Raw genomic sequence first — 15,499 nt, 5'->3', positions numbered from 1 at the left:
AGGCCTAGAAATGTTCCCAGGCAACCGAAACAAGCCTTTTAACCTATCCACCTCGGCACTCGGCAGCCCCTGTATCCACTTCAGTTCTCCATCCCACACCTCACCCCCAAAATGAAGTTAGCACCACTTGGGGCACTTTCTTCCCCCAAGGCGGGTGAGGTGAAATCTGCTGGCCTGGCATACCCGCATCCACAGTGAAAATCCAGGCCTTTATCTTCATTTCCAGTGGATCCTCCATTGACACCTAAGCTTCCTCCATCTCACCCCATACTTCAGATAAACATTCCTGTAATAAATCTATGCCTGATGTTGGAGTAGATTCATTCCTGGATAATTTGAGTGTCTGAATCACAGAACTTTAAACCAGAAAAATTGGCCATTTGGCCCTTCACACCTGCACTGGGTTCTCTGAAAAATATTATCCATCTAGTCCAAATATCCTGCTCTTTTCCCCCATATCATGTTTTTTTTTGAATATTTGTTCATTTCATTTTTAAAAGTTACTATAGATCTTGCTTCAACCAGTTTCTAATGGAGCATCCGATGGCTTTACAACCCCACATATAAGAAATTCTCCCAACCTCTCCCTTTGTTCTTTTGATGATTATCTTAAATTCATGTCCTTTCACTAGTGACTGCATAATAAGTGGAAATCATATTTCTTTATTTAATCTCTCAGTTCTGAGCTCTCAGATTTTCTTCTAACTTTCTTCGCCCTCATGAAAAGAGCTGCAGATTGACTTGTCTTTTTCTCATTACTAAAACCTTCCAACATTCAGATTATCTTATTCGGAGAGAATTTCTTCTGTAACCTTTTGCCGGCCTTAAAATTCTTCTGAAAACAGTGTCTAACTGTACACGATATTTCTAACTCTGGCCTAACTAGTAATTTGTACCTCTGTGTTACACTAAATTCAGGGTCCATGTCTAAATGAGGCATTAGGCCCTTTGCATATTCAAATAAGGGGCTTAATGTCTGCCTCATGCCTGAAAATAACTAATGCTGGTTTACCTGTGGCCCAACAGGTAATCAGTGTTCAATGGGGCCTCGAAGGACTACATTAACAAGGTGAGTTTTAAAAAGTTATCATGCTGAACATAGAACTGGATGGAGGCGTGCTCTGGCTTCACATTAAACTACAAACTACTGTCAAGAACCTCTCCTCACCCTATCACAACCTTGCGTCCACCTACTAGATCACTGGGATCAATCCTCAATGCTCTAGCTCTAATCCAGACCTCTATTCTCATCAGTCATTGCTAACCATGACCCACTTTTTTGAATCCTGATCACTGCTACCAACATACTCTCTGAGCACTGTCACCTTCTGTCCTGGAAACACCCAGTCCACCCCAGCTCTTTGATTCTTGTTAAGGGCTTACTTGAGGGCCATTGCTGGTGTTGCACCAGTACAATCATCTTCCCTGGCGAGCTGCTCGAGGCCCCCAGTAGGTGCCTGCAGCTTCCACAATTGGTGGTAATGTAGCTAAGGCCCAATATTACCTGCACCCCTGGTCATTCTATTGTGGGGATTGTCATGCTCCCTGTCTACATATGGGTGCGCTCAAATTTCTAAGTTCCAGAGTCGTCGTTCCCCCCCCCCGCCACCTTTTTTCAAACACCTTTATCAACTTGCTGCCCCACTTTAACAAATTTGCATATTTTAATCCTTAATTCTTTCTACTTCTCTCATTTATCATAGTTCCACCATTTACTGTACATGATGTCTAATTCTTCCCCACAAAATGCATCACCACTTATTTCTTGATCCTAAATTTCACACTGATGTTAATCTGCCTAACATGTAATAAGTAAACTACTAAAAATTGTCTTCTACATTGACACAAGGAGAACGATATCCAATTAGAAGGAATCTCATGAGGAATTCATTCACAGCCTTTGTATAAGTATGAGGACAAAGTTTGATTTAACAGAGCATCACAGGCTTAGAATGCTCATTATGTCTTTCCTTGAGGCTTAGGCTGAGGCCCAGGTCCAAGTCCATTGAGGTCCATGCACCCCCAGGCCCAGGTTCAGGCCCTTCACTCAGCTTCTCATCCCTTGGATTATTGTTACACATTCTTACGGAATTGAAGGAAAATCTTCTTGTCATTCTTCTCCAAGATCAGCTGGTCCTTGGCCAGTAATTCCTGGTACTGTTGCTGCTTGATTTTCTCCACAATATTCTCAGCCTCCTACTCAAAATCAAGAAATGTTGGATCACAATGTCATCTTGCACTGGAAAGCCCTACCGCAGTGAAGAATAATTTAAATATATTTTCGGAAAAGGGGATTTAAATTTCTATTTTTAAAAATAGCCCCATAAAATCCATGTGAAATAATTAAATGTTTTGGATTGTTGGTCCAGTTGATTGTTCACAATGAACTCAAAATGATCATTAAGTTGCTTAAATGATTTTCAACCTTTTTTTGGTTAAGGAACCCGATAATATCGTGTGAAATTCTGTGGGACTCCAACTCTTTCTCCCTCTTCCCCTCACAACATACTGATATATATATATAAAACATGTCATAAAACAAAAATCACAGCAAAGTAAAACACAAATGAATGAATGATGATTATTTTTCATTAAATTTACAGTTGAAAAATTTGGTACCATTTTCAAATGACCTGAACATTACGTGGAGCACATTTGGGATGCGCAGGAAACCTTACGTTCTGGGGAACATCGGTGGAAAAACACTGGACTAGAGGCACCAACCCAGCTCTCTGCACTTCCCATGAGGCATTACACTGGGCTAAATGACTTCTTTTAGAAAAGATAGACTAAAATGGGATTTGTGCAACTGTCTCTTTAATGGCAATAAAGAATAACACAGTCTCTGTCCTGACCTGTGTTGGAAGCTCCACTCTGTAGTTCAAATCTCCAAGCCAGAAGAGGTGTGTGAATCGATTAGTGATGTCAAATGGACCTAACTTCTTATCACCGAGGTTCAGAAAGCGCAAGATATTGACGTAATTCTGGTTCCGTCTATCAAAGGAGAAAAATAGAACAGATTAGAATAGAAAGAGATTCCTTGGTGTTTTCCTTTTCCGACACCTTTGCTCTGGGGTTCATAGAATCGAGCAGCACAGGAGGAGGACATTCAGCCTATCATACCCATATCAGCTCTTTGTGAGGACTAGCCAATTAATCCTACTCCCCTGCTCTGCGCACATAGCCCTACTGTTTTTCAAGTATTTATCCCATTTTGCTCTGAAGAGTAATTATTCAGCCTGCTTCCACCACCCTCACAGGATTTGCATTCCAGGTCATAAAAACCTGCTGCATAAAAATGTTTTTCTCATCTCCTTCACCTTCCGTTCTGTAGGAATCCAGACACCCTGAGCAAATTAAGTCACTTGAGTCAGCATGGTCAAGAGGCCGAGACTGGGACCTTGCTGCTCCATGTAGTTCCAGGTGGTGTATTTACCACTGAACTAGCAGTGAGCAGATTGAAGTGCAGCACGGCCAATTTTGTGACTGAACCCCAGTGACAGAAACGCTGACCCAGAAGCCAGATGTACTGGGATATCTTGGGCAGGCACTGATTGCATGGTAATAGCTCAGTCAGCTTCCATAAAAGAAAGACTGGCATTTATACAACATCTTTGACAACCCAGGTTTGATTCCGGCTTTGGGTGACTGTCTGTGTGGAGTTTGCAGGTTCTCCCCGTGTTTATGCGTGGGTTTCCTCCAGGTGCTCCGATTTTCTCCCACACTCCAAAGATGTGCAGGTTAGGTTGATTAATCATGCTAAATTATCGCTTGGTGCCCAAGGATGTGTAGGTTGGGGGGATTAGTGGTATAAATGCATGAGGTTGCGGGGATAGGGTCTGGGTAGAACACTCTATTGGAGATTTGTGCAGATGTGATGGGCTGACTGGCCTCATTCTTCACTGTAGGGGTTCTGTGATGATTCTGAGGATATCCCATAGTGCTCAACAGCAAATTAAGTACTTTTGAAGAGTAGTCACTGTTGTAATGTAGGGAAAATGACATTGAATTTGGGCACAGCAAGCTTCCACAAGCAGCAATGAGATCATCTGTTTCTTCAGTCATGCTGGTTGAAGGATAACATTGGCCAGAATACCAGGAGAGTTCCCCTATTCTTTTAATAGGACCATGGGATCTTTTACATATACCTGAGAGCGGATGGTGCATTGGCTTAAAGTGCCACTGAAAAAACAGCATCTCCAGCACTGCAGCACTCCCTCAGTACTACATTTTGTTCTCAGGTCTCTGCAGTGGGACTTAAAACTCACGACTTTTGAATTCAGAGGCAAGAGCATTATCGTAGAGCCATGGCTAAATAAAAAATCAGTTGCCAAGAGTTTGACAATGAAATTAAATCCCAACTCTCAGGATTATTTGCTGAGCCAAATAGAATTCCCAAAATCTCTAATTGTGCTCTGAAAGTATTTTCCCAAGGCATCAAAACTCCACCGACTTCAGCAGTACTGGTAAATCCCACCAGCAGGCAGGACTGGAAGATCCTGTGCATGTCTTTCTTCATCAAGCATCGCCTCAGGTTCAATCACCCTCATAGTTTGCTATCAACTACAAACGTGACCAATTTATATTGAGTTTCTGAATGCATGAGGGGGAGGAGTTTCAACTCAAGTCTTAAACCCCAAGTCTTCCTGGAGGAAATATGAGTTAAAATCCAAGTGATACATTACCAAAATAGAAGCAAAATATTACAGATGCTGGAAATCTGAAATGAAAACTATAAGTGCTGGAAAAACTCAGCAGGCCTGACAGCATCTGTGGAAAGTAAACATTTTGAGTCCAAAATGCCTCTCCAGGACAATTATCACCTTTCGAACACCTCAACCATTATTTCAAACCCTCCCGGGGTAAAAACTCCATCAGTTCCTCTTCCCCCTTACCTTAGCTTCTTCTCACTTCCTGAGGTCAGGTGACTGTTGACAAATCCAAAGGGTGTACCATTAAACATGAAGGAAACTCCCACTGCACCTTTATTACCTGAAAAATAAAATACAATTATCATACAGATTACTGCATCAAATGAAAAACTAAAACCTTATTCAAACTTTGAATTATTTAATACCTCATGTTCAACTTCCAGTCAAAGAACAAAGAACAAAGAACAATACAGCACAGGAACAGGCCCTTCGGCCCTCCAAGCCCGCGCCGCTCCCCGGTCCAGGAATGAATCCTGAATCCAGGATCCCCGCCCAATTTTCCAGCCTATCTACATACCAATATCCTATCCACCGAGCTGTCCCTCACAGCTACGATGCTTTGTTCATTACAACCTATTAACTCACCCCCACCCCCCCATTCCAGACCATGTGATCTCCAGGGAGAGGCAAAAACCCAGAGTGAAAACCCCAGGGCCAATATGGGGAAAAAAAAATCTGGGAAATTCCTCTCCGACCCCCTGAGGCGATCGAAACGAGTCCAGGAGATCACAATGGTCCTGATCGGAAAATGCTTCCCAACCCTAGTAATTTCCACTTCCACGAACATCATAGAATTAAGCCTTAAAACGAGAAACAAGGAACAATTAGCCCGCGCCGCTCCCTGGTCCAAACTAGACCACTCTTTTGTATCCCTCCATTCCCACTCCGTTCATATAGCTGTCTAGATAAGTCTTAAACGTTCCCAGTGTGTCCGCCTCCACCACCTTGCCCGGCAACACATTCCAGGCCCCCACGACCCTCTGTGTAAAATATGTCCTTCTGATATCTGTGTTAAACCTCCCCCCCTTCACCTTGAACCTATGACCCCTCGTGAATGTCACCACCGACCCGGGGAAAAGCTTCCCACCGTTCACCCTATCTATGCCTTTCATAATTTTATACACCTCTATTAAGTCTCCCCTCATCCTCCGTCTTTCCAAGGAGAACAAACCCAGTTTCCCCAATCTCTCCTCATAACCAAGCCCCTCCATACCAGGCAACATCCTGGTAAACCTCCTCTGTACTCTCTCCAAAGCCTCCACGTCCTTCTGGTAGTGTGGCGACCAGAACTGGACGCAGTATTCCAAATGTGGCCGAACCAACGTTCTATACATCTGCAACATCAGACCCCAACTTTTATACTCTATGCCCCGTCCTATAAAGGCAAGCATGCCATATGCCTTCTTCACCACCTTCTCCACCTGTGACGTCACCTTCAAAGATCTGTGGACTTGCACACCCAGGTCCCTCTGCGTCTCTACACCCTTTATGGTTCTTCCATTTATCGTGTAGCTCCTCCCTACATTATTCCCACCAAAATGCATCACTTCGCATTTATCAGGATTGAACTCCATCTGCCATTTCCTTGCCCAAATTTCCAGCCTATCTATATCCTTCTGTAGCCTCTGACTATGTTCCTCACTGTCTGCAAGTCCTGCCAGTTTTGTGTCGTCCGCAAACTTACTGATCACCCCAGTTACTCCTTCTTCCAGATCATTTATGTAAATCACAAACAGCAGAGGTCCCAATACAGAGCCCTGCGGAACACCACTAGTCACAGGCCTCCAGCCGGAAAAAGACCCTTCCACTACCACCCTCTGTCTTCTATGACCAAGCCAGTTCTCCACCCATCTAGCCACCTCCCCCTTTATCCCATGGGATCCAACCTTTTTCACTAGCCTACCATGAGGGACTTTGTCAAACGCTTTACTAAAGTCCACATAGACAACATCCACGGCCCTTCCTTCGTCAACCATTTTGGTCACTTCTTCAAAAAACACCACCAGGTTAGTGAGGCATGACCTCCCTCTCACAAAACCATGTTGACTATCGTTAATGAGTTTATTCCTTTCTAAATGCGCATACATCCTATCTTTAAAGTCATCCAAACACACCACAGCTAACAATTAACCATCTCTGCACACCACCCCAAACAATAAACCATCCCATACTAATCATCAGAATATTCCACATCCAACAACCAGCAGTTAGTCCAGTCAATATGAATACGATTCTTATGGTCAGGAAGAAGGGAGACATTTATTCTTTCTCATTAGTTTGGATTTGAACCTATGTCATAGAGGTGAAAGGACACTGCAGTATCAGACTGTGTAATAAGGCAACCTCACCATTCAGTCCCAGAGTGTGAAAGCACAGTGTCTGACCCATTGTCCCACCCAGTCCCAGAGTGTGAAAGGATAGTGTCTGACCCACTGTCCCACCCAGTCCCAGAGTGTGAAAGGATAGTGTCTGACCCAATGTCCCACCCAATCCCAGAGTGTGAAAGGACAGTGTCCGACCCACTGCCCCACCCAGTCCCAGAGTGTGAAAGGACAGTGTCTGACCCACTGTCCCACCCAGTCCCAGAGTGTGAAAGGACAGTGTCCGACCCACTGTCCCACCCAGTCCCAGAGTGTGAAAGGACAGTGTCTGATCCATTGTCTCACCCAGTCCCAGAGTGTGAAAGGACAGTGTCTGACCCATTGTCCCACCCAATCCCAGAGTGTGAAAGGACAGTGTCTGATCCATTGTCTCACCCAGTCCCAGAGTGTGAAAGGACAGTGTCTGACCCACTGTCCCACCCAGTCCCAGAGTGTGAAAGGACAGTGTCTGACCCACTGTCCCACCCAGTCCCAGAGTGTGAAAGGACAGTGTCTGATCCATTGTCTCACCCAGTCCCAGAGTGTGAAAGGACAGTGTCTGACCCACTGTCTCACCCAGTCCCAGAGTGTGAAAGGACAGTGTCTGATCCACTGTCTCACCCAGTCCCAGAGTGTGAAAGGACAGTGTCTGACCCACTGTCCCACCCAGTCCCAGAGTGTGAAAGGACAGTGTCTGACCCACTGTCCCACCCAGTCCCACAGTGTGAAAGAACAGTGTCTGACCCACTGTCCCACCCAGTCCCAGTGTGAAAGGACAGTGTCTGACCCACTGTCCCACCCAGTCCCACAGTGTGAAAGAACAGTGTCTGACCCACTGTCCCACCCAGTCCCACAGTGTGAAAGAACAGTGTCTGTCTGATCCACAGTCCCACCTGTCCCAGAGTGTGAAAGGACAGTGTCTGACCCACTGTCCCACCCAGTCCCAGAGTGTGAAAGGACAGTGTCTGATCCAGTCCCAGAGTGTGAAAGGACAGTGTCTGATCCATTGTCCCACCCAGTCCCAGAGTGTGAAAGGACAGTGCCTGACCCATGTCAGTTCGATAATCTGTAGATGCACTCGGCTTGGAAATCACCATCAGTAAATACAGCCACTAACACGGCACCTTCCCACACATTTCCCCAAATTTGCAATGCAGAAAATGTTAATACCAAGAGCATTGGCGATCCCAGTTTTGACACTGCTTGTGGAAATGTGACTGATCCGATTTACATGTTCCGGTTTTGCCAGGATAACTATCCGGATATTCCACAGGGTCTGCGTTGCGATCTTTGAAGCAAAACAACATTTAAAACATCAGAAATAAGAAGTGGTTTCCTTGAGATGTATGATCTTTTTGTATGTGTTAATGGAGGTGCTGCAGAGGAGGATGAACTGATAGAGGAGGAGAAGTTGGTGGAGGAGGGGTTATAGAGGAGGAGGAGCTGGTGGAGGTTTCCTCCATTTTCTGCTCCTTATTTTCTTTTTCTTTCATGTCACCATGCAGCCTGAACGTTTATGACATCCAAGGATAAACAAATTGTGGCACAGTAGTTAGCACTGCTGCCTCACAGCACCAGGGACCCAGGTTCAATTCCTGGCTTGGATCAGTGTCTGTGTGGAGTTTGCACGTTCTCCCCATGTCTGCATGTGTTTCCTCTGGGTGCTCTGGTTTCCTCCCACAGTCCGAAAGATGTGCTGGTTAGGTGCATTGGCCATGCTAAATTCTCCCTCAGTGTACCGGACAGGCGCCGGAATGTGGTGACTAGGGGATTTTCACAATAACCTCATTGCAGTGTTAATGTAAGCCTACTTGTGACATTAAAAACTAAACTTTAAAGCTTTAAACTGTTCCTAAGTGATCCGGTAGAATGAGTTTTGGAATTATACTGAGGATTTTTCGATCGTTTCTTTTTTCCAATAGTGATACAGCTCCTCCTTGCTCCCCATTGGTTCACAGTGATAGTGCCAGAAAAGATCTATCAGTGAATGATGAGGTGATCCAGGTCCTAGTGTGATGCGGTGACAGGCATTGCTTTTGAGATTCACTGCATCACCCAAAATATATTCCATTTTGATAATTTTCTTGCACTTTGTTACTTTATGCGACAAACAGTAACAGTGCTGGGTGCACAGATACATTCTCTCAGTTGGCACAGTAAGTTAGTACTTGTTTCTGATAGTTGGTTTCAAATGCCTGCATTCCATTAACATGCTGGTTTTTGTGGTTGTGTGGAGCTAATTGGCAGGAAGCTGATCCTCAGTGACAGATCTATTCACCTCCACACTTCCGCCTTCCCTCCCCACATTTAATGAGTAAGCTGGTCAAGCATCCCAATATTCCATAGCACTGTAACCCTGTCAGATTCATGTACAGGGTTACCAACCCAGCAACTATGGTTCGCCTTGATTCTGAACTTCCATCATCATAGGTGCTATTTTGGAAATTCCATTGACCCAAAAGACGCTCCCACTTCCTTGTCCCTCACCCTATGGAGGATGGAGCTTCAATAAACTTTAATGTACTTACGTGTTTAAACTTTATATAGGTGATGTCCTTTAGTGTGGATTTTATCAGCTCCACCCATTCCCTCTCTCCCTGTGTATCTTCCTGAGTTCCAATAATATAAATATCATGTGGAATGTCAGCGGCTGTATCATCCCGGGTCTTCCCTTGGCCTCGGCATAGGAACCATGACTGTATATCCGCTGGAGATGAGGCATTGCCTAAACAACAACAACAACAGCAACTTGCTTTTATATATCATCGCAAAATGTCCCAAGGCCCTTCACAGGAGCAATGTCAGACAACATTTTACCCCAAGTCATGTAGGCAGATATAAGGACAGGTGACCAAAAGGTCACCAAAAGAGACTCCCGGATGGTTTGTTGCCTCCCGGGTGCCAGGGTCAGGGATGTCTCTGATCGCGTGCACAGTATTCTAAAGTGGGAGGGTGATCAGCCAGATGTCATGGTACACATCGGTACCAATGACGTAGGAAGGAAGAGTGAGGAGGTCCTGAAGAGTGAGTATAGAGAGCTTGGTAGGAAGTTAAAAAGCAGGACCCCGAGGGTAGTAATCTCAGGATTGCTACCTGTGCCACGTGCCAGTGACGGTAAGAGTAGGATGCTCGGACGGATGAACACGTGGCTGAGGAACTGGTGTAGGGGGCAGGGTTTCAGATTCCTAGATCATTGGGACCTCTTCTGGGGCAGATGGGACCTGTACAAGAGAGACAGGTTACACCTGAACTACAAGGGGACCAATATACTTGCAGGGAGGTTTGCTACTGTTATTGGGGAGGGTTTAAACTAGATTTGAAGGGGGATGGGAACCAGAGTGCCAGAGCAGATAGTGGAGCGGGGGTGAAAATAAATGATGTTCATAATTCATGCAAAATCACAAATAGAAGGGTTGTGTGTGGTGGTAATAATCTTCTGAGGTGTGTCTATTTCAATGCCAGGAGTATTGTGGGGAAGGCAGACGAGTTGAGGGCGTGGGTTGACACATGGAATTATGACATTATAGCCATTAGTGAAACTTGGCTACAGGAAGGGCAGGACTGGCAGCCCAATGTTCCAGGGTTCCGATGTTTCAGACGTGATAGAGGCAGAGGGATGAAGGGTGGGGGGGGTGGCATTGCTAGTCAGGGAAAATGTTACAGCAGTGCTCAGGCAGGACAGATTAGAGGGCTTGTCTACTGAGGCCATATGGGTGGAGCTGAGAAACAGGAAAGGTATGACCACATTAATGGGGGTGTATTATAGACCACCCAATAGTCAGCGAGAATTGGAGGAGCAAATCTGCAGAGAGATAGCAGACAACTACAGGAAACATAAACTTGTGATAGTAGGGGATTTTAATTTTCCACATATACATTGGGACTCCCATGCTGTTAAAGGTCTAGATGGGTTAGAGTTTGTAAAATGTGTTCAGGAAAATTTTCTAAATCAATATATAGAGGTACCAACTAGAGAGGATGCAATATTAGATCTCCTATTAGGAAACGAGTTAGGACAAGTGACGGAAGTGTGTGTAGGGGAACACTTTGGTTCCAGTGATCATAACGCCATTAGTTTCAACTTGATCATGGATAAAGATAGATCTGGTCCTCGGGTTGAGGTTCTAAACTGGAAAAAGGCCAAATTTGAAGAAATGAGAAAGGATCTAAAAAGCGTGGATTGGGACAGGCTATTCTCTGGCAAGGATGTGATTGGTAAGTGGGAGGCCTTCAAAGGAGAAATTTTGAGAGAGCAGAGTTTCTATGCTCCTGTCAGGATTAAAGGCAAAGTGAATAAGAATAAGGAACCTTGGTTCTCGAGGGATATTGGAACTCTGATAAAGAAGAAGAGAGAGATGTATGACATGTATAGGAAACAGGGAGCAAATAAGATGCTTGAGGAGTATAAAAAGTGCAAGAAACTACTTAAGAAAGAAATCAGGAGGGCTAAAAGAAGACATGAGGTTGCTTTGGCAGACAAGGTGAAGGATAATCCTAAGAGCTTCTACAGGTATATTAAGAGCAAAAGGATAGTAAGGGATAAAATTGGTCCTCTTGAAGATCAGAGTGGTCGGCTATGTATGGAACCAAAAGAAATGGGGGAGATATTAAATGGGTTTTTTGCATCCGTATTTACTAAGGAAACTGGCATGGAGTCTATGGAAATAAGGCAAACAAGTAGGGAGGTCATGGAACCTATACAGATTAAAGGGGAGGAGGTGCTTGCTGTCTTGAGGCAAATCAGAGTAGATAAATCCCCAGGACCGGACAGGGTATTCCCTCGGACCTTGAAGGAGACTAGTGTTGAAATTGCAGGGGCCCTGGCAGATATATTTAAAATGTCGGTATCCACGGGTGAGGTGCCGGATGATTGGAGGATAGCTCATGTTGTTCTGTTGTTTAAAAAAGGCTCAAAAAGTAATGCGGGAAATTATAGGCCGGTAAGTTTGACATCAGTAGTAGGTAAATTATTGGAAGAACTAAGAGATAGGATCTACAAATATTTGGTTGGACAGGGACTTATTAGGGAGAGTCAACATGGCTTTGTGTGTGGTAGATCATGTTTAACCAATCTATTAGAGTTTTTCGAGGAGGTTACCAGGAAAGTGGATGAAGGGAAGGCAGTGGATGTTGTCTACATGGACTTCAGTAAGGCCTTTGACACGGTCCCGCATGGGAGGTTAGTTAGGAAGGTTCAGTCGCTAGGTATACATGGAGAGGTAGTAAATTGGATTAGACATTGGCTCAATGGAAGAAGCCAGAGAGTGGTAGTGGAGGATTGCTTCTCTGAGTGGAGGCCTGTGACTAGTGGTGTGCCACAGGGATCAGTGCTGGGTCCATTGTTGTTTGTCATCTATATCAATGATCTGGATGATAATGTGGTAAATTGGATCAGCAAATTTGCTGATGATACAAAGATTGGAGGTGTAGTGGACAGTGAGGAAGGTTTTCAAAGCTTGCAGAGGGATTTGGACCAGCTAGAAAAATGGGCTGAAAAATGGCAGATGGAGTTTAATGCAGACAAATGTGAGATATTGCACTTTGGAAGGACAAACCAAGGTAGAACATACAAGGTAAATGGTAGGACACTGAAGAGTGCAGTAGAACAGAGGGATCTGGGAATACAGATACATAATTCTCTAAAAGTGGCATCACATGTAGATAGGGTCGTAAAGAGTGCTTTTGGTACATTGGCCTTTATAAATCAAAGTATTGAGTATAAGAGTTGGAATGTTATGGTGAGGTTATATAAGACATTGGTGAGGCCGAATTTAGAGTATTGTGTGCAGTTTTGGTCACCTAATTACAGGAAGGATATTAATAAGGTTGAAAGAGTGCAGAGAAGGTTTACACGGATGTTGCCGGGACTTGAGAAACTGAGTTACAGAGAAAGGTTAAATAGGTTAGGACTTTATTCCCTGGAGCATAGAAGAATGAGGGGAGATTTGATAGAGGTGTATAAAATTATAATGGGTATAGATAGAGTGAATGCAAGCAGGCTTTTTCCACTGAGGCTCGGGGAGAAAAAAACTAGAGGACATGGGTTAAGGGTGAAGGGGGAAAAGTTTAAAGGGAATATTAGGGGGGGCTTCTTCCCACAGAGAGTGGTGGGAGTGTGGAATGAGCTACCAGATGAAGTGGTGAATGCAGGCTCACTTTTAACATTTAAGAAAAATTTGGACAGGTACATGGATGAGAGGGGTGTGGAGGGATATGGTCCAGGTGCAGGTCAGTGGGACTAGGCAGAAAAATGGTTTGGCACAGCCAGGAAGGGCCAAAAGGCCTGTTTCTGTGCTGTAATGTTCTATGGTTCTATGGCTCTATGGTTGGTCAAAGAGATGGGTTTTAAAAAGAGAAAGAGGTAGAGAGGTCCAGGGAGGGAATTCCAGAGTTTAGGGCCTCGGCATTTGAAGGCCAATGGCACTGATGCACAAGAGGTAGAGTTCTCAAAGAGTTGTCAGTCTGAAGGAGATTATCAAGAGTGAGAGTTAGGGAACATGAGGACGTGAATCTTCAAATTGAGGCTTTGTTGAATTGGGAGTCAGCATAGATCAACGAGAGTAAGAAAAAGAATTGACATTTTGAGGGGTTTTATTCCTAAATAGTTTTCTGGGGCTTGGTGTCTCAGTCCACTTCTGTCAGTAAATTCTTACTGCCTACGTTTACTGCCCTGTAAATCCCTATTGAGCCTTTTCCTACCTGATGTCCAGGCAATTTCTAGCAGACCCCAGTGGTCAAAAACCTTTATTACTGCATTCACTGTCAGGATGTGGGCATTGCTGGCTGAATGATATTTAATGCCCATCCCAAGTCTGGTGAGGGTGGTGGCGAGCCACCATCCTGTACTGCTCCAATCTGCTTGGCATTCTTTGCAGCAGTGTTTGGGCTGAATTTGACTTGCCCCCGGTGGGTGTACTGTCTGTGGGGCAGAGGGGAACTAAAATGGGGAGGGTGAGCAAGTGACAAAATCAGCAGCCCGTCTGCCATATTTAAAGGGTCAGTTTGGTTTGTTACTTTGTTACCCACTTACCTGCTCCAGGGATCCAAGGCCTTAGGGTCCTATTTTATCCAGCAGTCCTGGCAGGGACCTGGTCCCAATGCTAAAGAAAGGTGGTGGGGGCACACAGGCTAACTGGAAAATCCCTGTCAGAAAATAGGCCTTAATAGGACATTAAAATCTCTTAATTGATCTTCAACTGCTTGCAGGTGGGTGGCCCTGCCAACCCCCATCCTGCCTTCAGGAAAATGATGCAGGAGCAGGTTGGTGCTGGCAAACCGGCATATCAGACAGTGATGCACATTTACACGCTAGCTGGCCCACCTCTCTTCTCACTCCCATCTGGTGGTGAATATCCTGACCTGACTATCAAATAGTTCAGAGGGATTGCCTGTTTTAATAAAGCAGACTGAGGATTTTGTTAAAATGGCAAACATACGTAAAAATTTTGGCTGGGATTTTCCAATCTCGTTCGCCGCACCACCGCTGCCAGTGAGAACGGAGAATTTGGCGCTCAGTCAAAAGTCCACTCAATGCAGCGGGACCGGAGAATCTCAGCCACAGGTAAGGTAGGAGAATTCCACCCTTAATATGTCTCTCAAACTCCAAACCAGTTAGGCAGATAACAGAGTGCTTGGAATGGGTTCCCCAGGGTAAGAGAGATCTGGGAGGATGCTTTCCTGATAGCTGAGAGCTGGAAGTGTGTAACATCAGAGAAAATATAGCGGAGAATATGTCATACCAAATAAGCAAAGATAGGTTGTTATAGAAGTCTAACTGTTCTATTTTCAGCACAGATACATTGTAAATTGAATAACTTGTGCAGCTCTCCAATACAGCCAGCCTCCAGTGCCCCTTACCCATGTTCCAGGTTCCAATGAAGATGTTGATCATGTCTGGTTCAGTAAAATCCGAATGTTTATTCTTCATCAGCTGCATGAGTTGGCAGAATGCTTCCCGCTTCTGGTAACAGGGAGATGTAGGTCAGTACAAAAGCATCTGCTCTGCTCAGTTTTTCACTGATCTACATCTACAGCATGTTGAAGCGACCACTGGAGACCACTGAAGGAAAGGTGAGTAATGTTTCTTTACATTTGGCTACACAGCCGTATCCCGGTCTGCACTTAGAATCTCTTACCCGCCAACGTTCTCAACCTCTCCCCCATTCCTGTCCTCTTCCTGATTCATACCCTCTCCCATTCCCCTCCTTCACCTTGCCCATCTTGATCACCCATCCCCCATTCGCCCCATCCAGTTTCCTCCATTCACCTCACTCCTTTTCGTCTGCCCTTCTCTGACCATATTCCCTCCCATTAATCTCCTGTTCACCCCCTCCCATTTACCATTACGTCCCCCCATATTATACACCTTCTTCCTGTCTGCATTCCTATTTCTCCCCCTCCCATTCACCACATTTCCATTTGCTTTCC

At 44.8% G+C, this 15,499-nt stretch overlaps 1 protein-coding gene across 1 annotated transcript in view; it reads right to left on the bottom strand.

Annotated features, from left to right (window-relative positions):
• The window catches only part of inpp5d (inositol polyphosphate-5-phosphatase D), a 184,255-nt gene that overhangs the window by 73,091 nt on the left and 95,665 nt on the right, over positions 1-15,499 (bottom strand). The window contains exons 12-17 of the mRNA XM_078209150.1: positions 14,930-15,032; positions 9,601-9,797; positions 8,243-8,360; positions 4,896-4,992; positions 2,856-2,994; positions 2,088-2,196 (exon numbers count right to left, since the gene is read on the bottom strand). Coding sequence (XP_078065276.1) covers positions 2,088-2,196; positions 2,856-2,994; positions 4,896-4,992; positions 8,243-8,360; positions 9,601-9,797; positions 14,930-15,032 — 763 coding nt within the window. The remainder of the gene's footprint in view (positions 1-2,087; positions 2,197-2,855; positions 2,995-4,895; positions 4,993-8,242; positions 8,361-9,600; positions 9,798-14,929; positions 15,033-15,499) is intronic.

This window comes from Mustelus asterias, chromosome 3, assembly GCF_964213995.1.
Source record: "Mustelus asterias chromosome 3, sMusAst1.hap1.1, whole genome shotgun sequence".
NCBI classification, from domain to species: Eukaryota; Metazoa; Chordata; class Chondrichthyes; order Carcharhiniformes; family Triakidae; genus Mustelus; species Mustelus asterias.
The sequence above is the reverse complement of the archived record's forward strand: the minus strand, read 5'-3'. Positions and strand labels throughout refer to the sequence as shown.